Source organism: Etheostoma cragini, chromosome 14 (genome assembly GCF_013103735.1).
Source record: "Etheostoma cragini isolate CJK2018 chromosome 14, CSU_Ecrag_1.0, whole genome shotgun sequence".
In the NCBI taxonomy this organism is placed as follows: domain Eukaryota; kingdom Metazoa; phylum Chordata; class Actinopteri; order Perciformes; family Percidae; genus Etheostoma; species Etheostoma cragini.
The window spans coordinates 11,864,853-11,878,860 of NC_048420.1; the positions used below are offsets into that span (position 1 = coordinate 11,864,853).

The 14,008-nt window shown below is 40.8% G+C and overlaps 1 protein-coding gene across 2 annotated transcripts in view; it reads right to left on the reverse strand.

The window, feature by feature from the left end:
* Positions 1 to 14,008, reverse strand: part of gabbr2 (gamma-aminobutyric acid (GABA) B receptor, 2) — a 172,392-nt gene that overhangs the window by 61,332 nt on the left and 97,052 nt on the right. For both annotated transcript variants that reach the window (XM_034892018.1, XM_034892017.1), the window contains 5 exons: positions 13,828 to 13,929; positions 8,990 to 9,055; positions 8,561 to 8,749; positions 7,723 to 7,965; positions 2,829 to 2,889 (listed from right to left, as the gene is read on the reverse strand). In XM_034892018.1, the coding sequence (XP_034747909.1) occupies positions 2,829 to 2,889; positions 7,723 to 7,965; positions 8,561 to 8,749; positions 8,990 to 9,055; positions 13,828 to 13,929 (661 nt within the window). The remainder of the gene's footprint in view (positions 1 to 2,828; positions 2,890 to 7,722; positions 7,966 to 8,560; positions 8,750 to 8,989; positions 9,056 to 13,827; positions 13,930 to 14,008) is intronic.

Here is a 14,008-nt window from a genome sequence, read left to right on the forward strand (position 1 = left end):
TTAAAGGGGTCTGAATACTTTCCGTACCCACTGTATATACACACACACACACACACACACACGCAGTGTGGTAGTGTGCTGATTTAAAATCTCTACTCAGGGGGAATGCGATCAAAACCTATGCTAGCGAACTATCTCTTATCCCCATGAGAGACAGTAGGAATTAAAGCCATTGAGGTCCCTGACTAAGAACGCCTGACAGGATCAAAGGCTGAGGACATATGATAGGGTAATGTTGAGGATCAATGCCTTTTGAAATATTCAAGCTGGGGCATTCCCTCCTCTCCTCTCCACCCAGCTCAGGCACTTTGTGTGTCAAAAAGGTGACACATTTACAATCCGTGACAAGTGAGGAAGAAGTGAAGGTTAAGGATGGATGGAGGAGATATAATAAAGCTAAAAGAAGATAGTGAGAGATAGCTGGAAGATTTGGTTGAGGAAGGTGTCCGGTGGACACGCAGTGAACAGCCTGTCCATGGAAAGGGGAAAGAGAAAAACAAAGAAGGGAAAGACAAGAAGTGTGTGTGACAAATGAATTGAAATGTGTGGCTATGATTTAGGCTAAGGCATTTATGAGATCTTTTCTTAGAATCTCTAAAAAGTCAAGCCCTCACACTTAACATTTCAGTCATGATAACATTAACTTTCTTTGCTTAATATCCGAAGCTGTCGAGCCCTAATTTAGATGGATGCCCCTACTCTCTCTGTGTACTCACATGTGAGCTCTTTTCCCCACTCTTTTCCATTTGATCTCCCTTTAACTATAAAGTCATTTTGCAACAGCGCTCTGTCCCTGTTAGTGCTCCTCCCGCTGTTTGGTTTTATTCTTGCAGGTAAGCTACAGGTAGAGACAGGAGGGTCATCAGACCTCATATCATGCACCTATGGCAGTTGGACCCAATGCAATTAAGATGGCTCCTCAATCTGCTGCCTGGTGCCATGTCTCAGTACCACATGATAATTTTAAGCAGGTTTTTTTTAACTTGTCAACTTAAACATTTCAAAATTCACAAATTCACTTGGATTTTTTGGACTTTACCTCATTGTCCAACATTGCATTGTACAGAAGAAGAGGAGCTACTTACAGCTGCAAAATATTAATTCTATTGTGGATTGTAGCGCTTGAGGGGATCACTTAGAATACAAAAATAAGCAAGTCTTTTCATTTAGTTTAACGGATAGTCGTATTAATAGTTTGATTCATGCCCATCCGCACAAGTCAGTTATTAGTTTCTGTCAATGCAAGAAAGTACAAAACACTGAGGCAAAACAGTATATCATGATAAATGGTATAATGTACATAGTGTGTAAAAATTGCTATCTAATATATGGAAGTGGGCAACAGCTTCTGTCTCACTCACCACCCACTATCCTGATTGTTAATGTTTGGTTTTCTCAATGAAACATTAGAAAGCCTTACTGTCATACTACAGATTGAATTACTATATTACATTTTGTCTTTGTTAAACATTATTTAGTGCTGTCAAAGATTAAAATACTGATGCAGAGAATTCGCATCAGCTGTGTGCTTGTGTGGTATTTTAAACTGGACCTGCTGTGATGATAGCTCAGTTCACAACAACAAAACACACAGATCACTTTGGTCTTGTCAATGGAACCATTTGGCCACTTTTAAAAAGTAAACTTTCCATTCAGCATCTTATTGGCATCCATTTCAACATCTTGCGCTCGCCATCTGCTCAAAACTTAAAGTTACTACTCTGGTCGGCTCACAAGCCTAAACAAGTGTGTGGGCATGCCTGTTGTTTTGTTTCCAGTCTAGCTAAATCCGGTGTTATTTTGTAGTTTTTGTAACGTTACTAGTTGTTGCAACAGCATGTGAAAAACACTACAAAGTTTGCTAGGCCAAAAAGAACGTTAATCTTGCAATAAAAATATGTGGCGCCGTTAAAATAGATTTGTGTTACCGCTGTTAACGTGTTTAACAGACAGCACTAATATCTATAAATGAGTATAAATTATATGTGGTCTTCTTTTTCGTCAAACCCCCTGACCCTGGAATGTAAGAGCATTAGCATGCATACACGGTCAACAACCAACAAAGACTAGCACGCACACACAAACACACACACACACACACACACACACACACACACATACATATGTATGCAGCCAGAGGGATCAGGCTCTTCTGCAGTGGGGGAGATAAGAGGTCAGGCAGAGAGGACTGAACAGCACCATGCAGTGTGCTACATATAGTCGGGGGAGCCTGGGAGCTGGGAATCCCCCACATCAAGATTCAATCTCTGGGTTATTCTCACTCAGCAGGAACTGCTGGCTAGAAAACAACCTCAGGATGATGCTATGTGGACAGAGAGTACTAAGGCATTTTCACAAATGAAAGGCATTGTGAGTACAAAGCTTCTGATTTCAAATGCTTCAGCCTCCCTTTCCCAGGTATTGTACATGACTCTGCCACATGCTTTTTCTAAACTCTAATGGTAAGGATCCATTATCAGTACTGGTACATCAACCGCGGCAGCCTTCTGGCTTGAGAAAGATTTTGAGTGGCTCTCCAAAAACGGGTAATCCTGCAACATTTCTCTGTGACTTGGTGAAGTCACGTCAAGAGCAAGTGTGTGTATGGCTGGAGGTTTGTCAAAAAACATTTGTCAAAATGGCAAAACAAAGTTATTGATGTTTTGAAACAATGTTATACATTTAGAATAAATAGAGAAAAAGTGAAGGTTTGTGAAAGTATATACACAGGAGCCCTCAAATAAATATGCAAAACCTGAAAAGAAAATCAATACAGCTTTATCTAAGCAGAGGAGTAGTAGTAGTAGTAGTAGTAGTATCACACATACCTTGAAACTGGTTGAATTTTATTGTGCCCATCCTCTCTCCGTTCCGAAACATGACTTGGCCCTGAAAAAAGAATAAAGAAAATATAACCTGAATCCTTGGAAATTCAAATAAGTGCTCAGATTTTAAGTTATAAAACAACTGTTGAGGAATATACAGCGAGAGCAGTTAAGGGAATTTCAGTAGTAAAAAAACAGGAGCTCAGCCACACTAAATGTATGCACAGTGCTTTCCTGATACTACAGAGTTAGCAGGCAAAGGGCAGAGTCTTGGCTCCTGAACATACTGCATCTCATTTGATTAGAAGTGGCCAAAATTGATCTGTTTATAAAGGTAAACATTACCTTTGGGCCAATTCATTGCTAATATCTTTGGAACAACATGAGATCAGAAAGGCTGACTGACTTAACTGTGTTTGCTCACACAGCATTGGTACTAATCTGGGCTCAGATAGCACTCGCGTGTTTCATACTTGGCTGCAGAACAGTGTGTAGTGGTCAGTAAATGCAGCTATGACTGTATTTATTTCTCAATATTTTTCTCTTACCAAAAAGGTGCATTTATCAGTCCAACCACTCAAAAAAAAATTAAAACAATTGAACATCTTTGATTTAAACTCCACAGGAGCAAGACAAACAATTTCAAGCCAGGCAGCGCCTGGCAAACGCAGACAAGATAGACAAAAGCAATTCAACTTTGTGGCAATATCGTAAGACATATTCAAATCAATTTGGCTTTTGTCACCTTATTATCGCTCCCATGTATTCTCTGTCTATTTCTCTCCTGTTCTATTCTCTCCTTCCCTCTGTCTCTTTATCTCTCTTCCTTTTCATCTACCAAGAGTGTTCAATTAATTCAGCCCACCATCTGCTTACAGAGCTCCTTAATTACACATTTAACTGGGTTTACATATTACTGCCTGCCTAAAAAACAGGTGAGAGCAGACAGACAGGCAGACAGACAGACAACATTGGCTGATTAAAAAACAGAGGGGAATATGGGGAAGGATGCCGGAGAGCCAATTTTGCCTCAAAAAGATGGCAAGCTTTGAAGTTACAGAGCAGGATCCCACCCCTCTGTTTGACTCTCAGTCTTTGTGTGGCATCTTTGATGTGTGTCTTAGTTTGTGCGTGCACGCATGTCAATGTGTATGCACTTAATACGTCACATTATGCTTACGTAGATGCCCGTGTCCCTGATGATGCATGTGTGTGGCCACCCAGGGTTCTCTAGTGTTGCCTTTACCATGGTGATGTACAGCAGATCCTCTGCTAACAATTTCACACCACAGTGACAATCTGACTATTCAACGTTAACAAGTTCCTTTCGTCACACACAGCTCTTTCCTACAATATGCTTTGCAATTATGACTGTAGTGTAAGTAGGACAGTGCAGTGCACCTCTGTTCAGCTTGTTAGGTATTACTTTCAGATGACTGTGGTGCGTAAACAGGGTAAGAAAATGTGGGTTGAAAATAGGGGAACTTGACTTGAACCTGTCATATGAGTATATGTATCCAGGTTTCTGAGTAGCTGCACCATCATGCTCACGCTGTGCATTAGCATCGCCACCATAATTGCACACATTCATTGCTTCACATCAGCAAAAGTGGAGCTGCCACAAACCTTATTAAAATGGTGTGTAGTTATTTTACCAGCCCCCAATTCTTTCTCAAGTTTATACAGTTTGGAGAATATGCAAAAGTATATCATATGCAGAGGCACTGACTCTGACATTCTTAATTGGAAAATGCCTGAGTTACAGCGATTAAATTAACCTCCATTGACCAATATTCAAAATAGGTACTGAGAAGCCTCTTTCGACAAAGGTATCATGCTCCTCTGCAGCTTAGGCAACCTCACTAGTGTGTATTGATTCAGACAGTTGTCCCTTGTCTAGTATTCAAAGGACGTTTAGATCTGAGTTACAATGGTGGCTGATGGAGCAATCACTGTTTCTAGGCGTGCATGTGTGAATGTGTCTTTTTGAGGTGAGGCTGTGGAGGCGGCAAGGCATCACTTTGTCTGTGGAGGTGAGAATACTGTCAGTGACAGGTGTGCTGGGGTCAAATGAAATGTCAGTCTATGGGCTGCAGGTGTGACATCCTCTGGGCTTTCAGGGTTTTAGGAGGGAACACAGCGGATGTGAATGTAACTGTGATGCGCACACACACATTACCAGAGAAAAACAGATGCGCACACAACATTCCCCCGGGTTTCACCTCAGTGTGTCTGTCTGAGGCGACAGTCAAGCCTCGGGTTGTGCTACTCACCATTACCCAGGAAGACACTGATACCAACATGATGACCACTGGCCACAGATAAAAACCAAACAAACAGCAAAACAAACCGACACACTTGTCATCCTCAATCACAACATGCTGTCTTTTCCCTGGTGAATTCCAGTGCACCTATTTGCACTCTCTATGCTCTGAAAGTCTCTCCTAGCTAATGTCAGCCTTCCTCTCTATGGCCCTGACAGCAGCCAGATCAATACTGTGGAGCCCTCAATGATCACTCTCCTGCTGCTGCAGCTGTGTCTGCCAAGGATTCAGCAACAGGACTGAGATCAGTGCAGGATGGACACGGTTTGGTCCCATGAGACCTGTGTGTTTACACAGCAAACACATAGCGTAAAATCTCAAAATCAGGAAAGACACAAGGTTCAAATTAGGGCATGAGGCCGTATGATCAAATACACATGCACATATAGCACTTAAACCAAGGGTAACCAGACAGAATTTGCCATTTCACTGGCACTTGCAGTTTTCGTAAAACCAGTAGACAACATTAAAATTCAAAAGCAAATCAAGCAACTTTCTTTAATAGCCACTTTTGAAATCTGAACATGGAAATAGCATAAAAGATGTATGCAGTGTGGAAGTGAAAGTGCCTTGATATGTCTTTGGCGTCGTGTTTGGGTGGAAGATTCTGTGTGCAAAGTGTGTGCTACATACAAGGAATCCTTTTGATCTTACTTCAAGTAATCCCTTAAAAAGACAGCTATTACAATCAATCTTTTCGTACAAAGATACATGTCATTTTTATGCAATGCAGCTGTCTGTAAACAATATAATTCTTTACCACATGCACAATATTTTGGATCAGATTGCTTTTGTTCCATTGATGATTGTGGTTGTCAAAATGAAAACGTTGTTATAGAAATCATTTCTGTTCTGTAAAATCAGCACAAAATTGTAGACTCTAAAATCTCAAAATCAAGCAGCTCATTTCTTAATCATTTACGTCATCACCTCATTACATTGTGACAGCAAGCTTCACACTCAATCATAAAGAGGGACATTAATGACGTATATTTACTTAAGTAATGTACAAATACCTCACTTCTTCATCATAAAGAATTTTACTTTTGATTTAATTCGATGAGGCACATACTTCAAGAATTTCTTTAGTAAAAATCTGAATGCAGGACTTTTAATTGTGATGAAGTATTTTTACACTGTGGCATTCACTCACATAGAGAATTTGAGTACTTCTTCCACCACTCATGGCTACATGTGGAGGATCATTATGACTCACTCCTGATATGAAAATAAGAGAAAAAAATTGCTAGCCTATCCAAACAACCTAACAGATGACTTTGTCATCTATTTGTGTGCTTGGAGTAAAACGTGAATAAAATCATACATGGCCATCAATATTCCTGCAGCGCTTCAACTCTCTCAGTCTCTGAGGAAAGACTCAATGTCTGATCTCCAGCCCCGAGTGGGTGTGTGCTGAGAGAGGTGAGAGTAGATGGGTGAGGAATGACGACCCGGGCAATTTAGTAGTGCTGCAACACATATACCCCCAGGGGCGTTAGCCCTAAAGGACCTCACAATAACACAAATCAGTTGCCTGTACGCATTTTCTCCAAGGCTAGTTTTCTCTCTGTCCATTTATCTTGTTCTGTTGATAAATACACTTTATTATAATCTGTATTTCTATCTTTTATCCATTTCTCTCATGTCTCATCTTGACTTTAGGCCTTAACCCCTTCACATTCAGTCAATGCAGAATATTTACTGAATACTACCTCTGTAGTTTTTCAGCATAGACAATATTTCTCCCGATGAGTAATGTTCTGCTTTACTTTAAGGCCTTGCATGCCTACTGGCTGTCTAAAGGGGGGGGGAGGGGGGGGGACAGCAGAGTAATCTCAAATAATGGAGTGGCCTTTACACAGGAACAAGAGATATCCTGTAACAGCTCAATAAGAAGTGAGACTGAGGTTGGACACACACACACACATACGTACGCATGCACGCACATAAGCATGCACACACAGATCAATCTTGAATGCATTGGAGTGAGTCGGCAATACCAAATGACACCACTTTAGGCTTCATACAGAGACGAGGATGGCTAAGTAATCTTCTCTGCAAACAAGCTTCGAGCCTTACAAAGCAGTAATTAATGCCTCTATGTGTTGTTCTGACATTTGCCCACACCATACTGAACATAAATAGAACATGCATAGTTCATATGCGTGGACACTTACAGCTAGACGTTTGAATTTTCCCCAAAAGATGCTTCTTTAGCAGCAACAACTTATTTGATGGTGTTTTTAATGGGCTGCTTTGAACCATGTTTGTATCTGCATATGTACTGTATGTTGGAGTGTCTTTCTTCCTTTCCTTCACTGTAAGCACCTCATCAATATTAAGATAAACCTTTTTGCTGCATTTACATGTGCATGTACAGTATGTTTGTGTCTGGAGAGTATCCTGGTGTTTGCACATCTCAACTAAGTGAAGACAACTAAGTGGGTGTTCTGATGGCTCAGTGTACATCATGAAAGTGAGTGAAGTAAAAGAAACCCATTTTAACTTCCAATGTCAGAAGGTGCCATTTCTTGAATCAATTTTAAAAAATGGCGATCTGTTGCATAACTTACTGTAACACCAAAGAAGTTGGTCTCGTTCATCACGTCCAGCACCATTTTTCCAACTTCGCGGTCATCCACGGTGAAGTTATTGAAGGTGTTCTGCCGTTGTTTTACCCGAAGCAGTTCCATCACGCGAGTCAAGGTTTTAGCAATGACCCAGATCCCATCGTAGGCAAAGCCGTGAAACTTGCTGGCCTCCACCCCTTTCTGCTGAAGCTCACGGCTGTACTCCCTCTCGTAATCCTTAGGCGTCTGACGTAGAGGTAAATGAGAAGAGATCAAAACCAGAAAATGTGCATCTCCTCACTTTTTTAATTTGATGTTTTTCCTTAGAAAATACGTTAACATCGAATGTCAAATTAACTATTGTTTGTGTAACTTTGTCCAATGCGAATGGTTTATTTTCCACACAATTTGAGATGCAAAGTTACTGGAAATGCTGTTTTAGCATCAATGCACCTGTGCTGGGCAATGCAGTGTGAAATTCATTGATTTTGCTTAAGATTGTGGAGAAATGTTAACCAGGAATGTTAAAATCTTTGAGCACCAAATAAAAACTTCAAAATTGTTCAACTTTCAGTTCTGGTCTAAAGAACTAAACCACAATTAAGTGAATACCTTCAACAACAGTGAACTAAAATGTTTCACGAGTCACTCACACTCGTACATTCCATCAATAGCATATTTTGACCACATCTGGCCACCATCCAGTCTTTGTTAAATAACATCAAAACTAAGGTTGCATGTATCTGCCTCCCTTGTTTTAATCAAACTTAAGTCTCATTACACATTTAATTACGTGTTACTACAAACACTCTTCTGAAGTACATCAGTGGGTGTCACTCACCCTGCCAGAGATGCCCTTGATCTGGCGAGCGCTGAGTGGCTCAAAGTCCACACTGATGTATCCCTCCATGGCTGTGAGCAGCTTCTTGGTGGTGCAGTTGGTGCTGTTGGCCTGCTCCCACCAGTTGCCCTGGTACCAGCCGGGGATAATCCACTGGTATTTACTGCCAAACATGTTTAGGTTATATGCCTGGGAAGGGGATAAAAAAAATGGAGGCTGAGGCAATGTAACAGCATGAAATACAGTATGACATATGGAGATAAATTGAATGTGTAATTAATTATTCTTACTTAAAGGGAGCTGCTGGCTAACGAAGAACTACAGCCTGGCCAATCACTGAACCAATTTAAAATCAAATAAAAGACTTCTTGCTATAGCCTGGCAAGACACTGACTGGCATATTTGATGGAGTGCAGGCTGAGGACTTACGCAGCAAAAGACTTTGGATGCCAGGTTCTCGTCAAACTGGCCAATGATGATTCTCACATCGTTGTCCTAAAAAAGAAAGAATAAGAAGTCATGCGGCAAACATGCACACACAATGTTACAACAACTATAAGGCACATCTACAGTGTGAAATGTGTGTTTTGTGAAATGGCGTGCTTATGTATTCTAAATTGTAATCCATTGCTCTCTTAGTACAGGACAGTGTTAACTACACTCCGTGCAATATTTCATTGTGGTTTTGTGACCTATTGGCTTTACAGTAAGGTTGCAATGCATGCTAAGCATTTCTATTAATCAAAGTTGCCTGCTTGATACCCAGGAACTCCACAGTCAATACAGCTATTAGGAAAAAAAGTCCATAAGCACTAGAATCAGTTTCCTTGTTTGTTATGCCGTTTCTCAGCATTCTGCAACATCAAACCTAACAAATGGACATAGACTCAGTTGTGTTGTCATACCGTATTTTCATTACTATGTCTATCTCATCTGTAGCTACAAAGTATGTGGGATCTGGATGGCAAAGCTTTTGCTGAGAGGCTAAGGTAATATAATGTCGATCCATAACAACAGACACATTAGCATCCGCGGGCGGAACTGCCTTATTTGTCAACCAGGCTGACTAGCATAAATTTACATGGGGATTCAGAGCACAAGGCCTGGTGACTTATTTATAATTCAGATTGCCCGGGTGGAAGTGTAAAATGTTTCATGGTGGGGAAAGAAATGATAGGCCTCTGGGGCAAACCCTTCTGACACATATGCATGTTTAGTATCACACACACACACACACACACACACACACACACACACACACGCAGATGGTGACAAACATTACAGCACAAAATTGCCTCAAATCTAATCCAATAATACTGACACAGTTTTGATGAATCTACATCTGGTCAACAAGGCTGGAGGTGGTGTGTGATGCATGGAGAAAAGTCTATCATAAGGCCCTTATTCAACCCTGACAGGGCGGACGGACACCAAAAATAGAGTTTAGTCAGTTCCCACTGAACAATATGAAGGAAACCCAAAGACTGAAAGAATCAATTTTGTTGCTAAATGTAGAATTTAATGGTTGATTGTTTTGGTTTTCATCACCAACAGGTGTCTTTTACTAGGATTCTCATTCTTTAGGAAAACACACTTAATGTTCAGTGTGTTTTCTACAGCAATGTCATGTACTTTAGGTGCTCAGTTCCGTCTTTTTTCGACAACCACACACTGAAAGCTTTAAGTGTCATTACTACTTTGAAGCAAGGCCTTTTGAAATTAAAAACAAAACAAAAAACTGATACATGTTTTATAGTTGGGGAGAACTGTACCAACACATTTAAGTGAAAGACGCTCAAAAAACAGAACAAAGAGATAAACACAACAGCTATAATTTCAGTAAACCTACTGTATGGTGTCCGGCCTTTATTGTGGATAATGAGAAACCATTATGAACACAGTTCATGAAGCCCTCTTCCCTTAGGCAATCTCTACCATATGTCATGCATCCACAGATCAGAGGGGGCAACAAATCACTGTCATCTTAATTCCAAATCCTCAAGGCCATTAGACACACAGAGCTACCCAGCAGCCAAACATTGTAGTTATCCCTCTAAATAAATTAAATATACTGGATAGATTATAAAAAGAAATAGGACAGATTTAGATTAGACAGAAAGAGAAATGAAGATAGATTTAGATTAGTTAGAATGATAATAGATAAATAAATGTAGACAGATAGATAGATAGACAGATAGACAGATAGATAGATAGATAGATAGATAGATAGATAGATCCTACCTGCCCTAAAAGTCGCAGCCCTAAAAGTAATTTCAGCACAAAATCCTTTGGTTCCAACATTGCATACAGGACAAACCCACACTCACACACACACACACTAAAGTTGATGAGCGCATTCAGAAGGCTGAGCAGCACAACCAAAGGCTTCTCTGGTGGTTTCTCCTCAGAGCCAGAGGGCATGCTGGGGCATTTAAGGGGTCTTTTGTATAAAGTGCTGTTCCACTACTCTGGCACCATCACAATGTATACATGTGCAAGAAGGGTGGGTAACAACTTTGAACTTTTCTGGGATGCTGTCTTGCGTTATTTTAATGTGTGTGTGTGTGTGTGTGTGTGTGTGTGTGTGTGTGTGTGTGTGTGTGTGTGTGTGTGTGTGTGTGTGCGGGGCTACTTATTAACATCGCCACGGACCACAGCTTCAGTAAAAATTCTGGCCTGCCTGGCAAAAAAACTAAAAGACGGTGTGGTTGTGGGCAAGGGCATGAATGAATGTGTTGCCTTTGTCCATTACAGATGGACCGGGTTAGCCTAGAAATCTAGACACTACTAATTTGCAGTCAGGGTCAGTCTAGCAACTCTCCGTTATCTTGTCAAGCCAAGCACATCGTGTATAGAGTCAGGCGGGCTTGACATAAGGACGGCAGAGTTGCAACGGTTCTGTTGTACTCGAAAAACAAAGAAGATGGCTGTTGCTGTTGGCAAACAGCGGTCTTTGGAATTGTTTTTTGTCGCGACTCTGGAAGACAACAATTGTTCTCATAGAGGGGCATGGCTGCTTCATGAGAAGGCTGTTTGTAACTTCAGGATGGTGATTTAAATGGGAAAATTGGTTTAAGTAATTTTGTTCTATATAAGCCCAATAAAGCAGGCTTATTAGGCTCACTCACTCACTCACAGACACAGACACAGACACACACACACACACACACACACAGAGAAGGAATGAACTTGTCAACAAATTCAAACACAACACAGTTTGTCAAATCCAGCGGATTGGCCGTTAGAGCCACTGTGCGTAGTTTTTGCCAAACCCACGAGGAAATCTAAGTAATAACAACAAAACTGTCGGCGCGTCCACATGACACACACCTTCCGTGACCGTGTAACTCAACTTGTAGCAACTTATTTGGCAATAGCTTGAATGTAACGGATGTTCATTAATATCAAAAGGTTACAAACTAGAGCTTTAAAGTTGGTTGTGGGAACACTCAAATCAAAAATTGGAAACAGACGCTCTTAAGTAAAGGGGAAGTTAAAGTTAGGGTTAGGGTTTTTCATTACAAAACAACCTTATTTTAGAATACAAAGTCCTAAAAAAATGGCTGCTTTTGTGAGGTAAAAAGTGTTCCTAATTAAAATGGAACCTCCTCTACTACATCCAATCTGAGGGGCAGGACTTCTGAATGCCATGATAAATAATCAAATCATAACAAATGAAGTGTTAAAGAAGTTAATTATGTGTGTGTGTGTGTGTGTGTGTGTGTGTGTGTGTGCGTGCGCGTGCGTCCATATGAGGGTGGGGGGGGGCGAAGAAGACCACTTTGTTTCTGATGTTTTGTCAGCCTGCCCAGCAACAAACACGGAACTTGGAACAGAGAAGAAGAGATAAAGATGAAAAAGGTAGAAAGTGACAGAGAATGTAGAAGGCTGTAGGAGGCCTGTCTACTTTTTCAATATTCCAGCTGGATCACAGATGTAAGTGCTCTATTTGTGGATCACACAGTGACGCCATGGCCCCCTTATTCCCCACACACAGTCGTAGAGTCACACACAACAGTGAACCAAAAAAAGACCAGCCTTCATTACGAAATCTGCGTCAACCTCTACCTCTTCATTTTACATAGTTGTTGGGGAGTCCACAAACTGCTGTTGTAAGATGAGCGGGAAACGGACCAATATGGTGTCAGAGGGCACACCCCTATCCGCACCCCCAAACCCCCCCACCATCCAAACTTTCGGAAAAGCTTTAAAGGCGGTACTGTGATTTGCATATTTAGAGTTGATCAAGGAAGGATGTCAGCTTAAAATGTCAGTCCTCAACATGTGAAGTTACACATATATTTTAGGAAAGACAGCTTATCTTCCTGTTCCTTCTCTATCCCTCTGTATCTTCATTTCTCAGCTTCATTTCTTTTAACCCTCTCCATGTTGCGTACATCATATCTTATCTCTTATACTTCATTTTTATTTGTTTGCTCTCTTCATAACATGTTTTGTGTCACTGTGCCTTGTATGTTTCTCACCATAAGCTCACCAGCCGATTGATCGCGTGTGTGTGTGTGTGTGTGTGTGTTTGTGTTTGTGTTTGTGTTTGTGTGTGTGTGTGTGTGTGTGTGTGTGTGTGTGTATGCGTGTGATTGACTTCCATTGACAATGTGTCCTACTGTGAACTGTATGTGGCACTGACTCACTGTGCATACACAGCTGAGGCCAGATGCATCACTGATTGCCTCTGGAAACAGTTTGGAGGAATAGCCATCACACTTGCCTACATTTACTGTACATCTGAATGTTACGCTTATGCTATTTTGCTTCAAGAAAGCAATTCTGATCAACCATGCATGTTTCAACCAGGAGTAAATTGTGTAAAGATGTACAGGTCTAACATCTCAATATTGGGCCAATAAAGGTCTAATTTTATTCTGTCTCATTTAATTTCAAAGGAGAGAAAAAGAGAGAAGATGAGATGACATCCTGTATGCATGTGTGTATGAGTCTGTTTTTAGCTAAAAAGGGCAATCAACCATCCATTAGTCAGAGCAGGTCATTACAGTGTCCTCGTTAGGCCTCCATTAGTCTCATTGAAAACTACCCTGCTCGACCCAGTCAAAGAGTGACAATTCTCGGATAAATTATTCATCGACCAGGGTTCACCCATACACAAATACAGTATAAGAGAAAATGAAAATCAAATGGACCCTTGTCGTTTGTTGTATCTGAGAATAATCTGAATAAAACTGAACTTGAATCATTTACTTTTTTTAAATTTACTTAGAATTGTTCAGCACCCAGGGTGGTTCACTTACCTTGAGCTTTTTGACATTGACACAGGGGTCGTTGGAGAAACTTTCTGTATCTGCAATCTGAATGTCTGCTTTCTCCAGCTCACTAGTAAGATCATTCCTCACCTAAAAGAGAAGGAGAGGGGAGAGAGAGAGAGAGAGAATGAAAGAGGGAGAAAGCACAATAGCATGGTTGATAATTTAT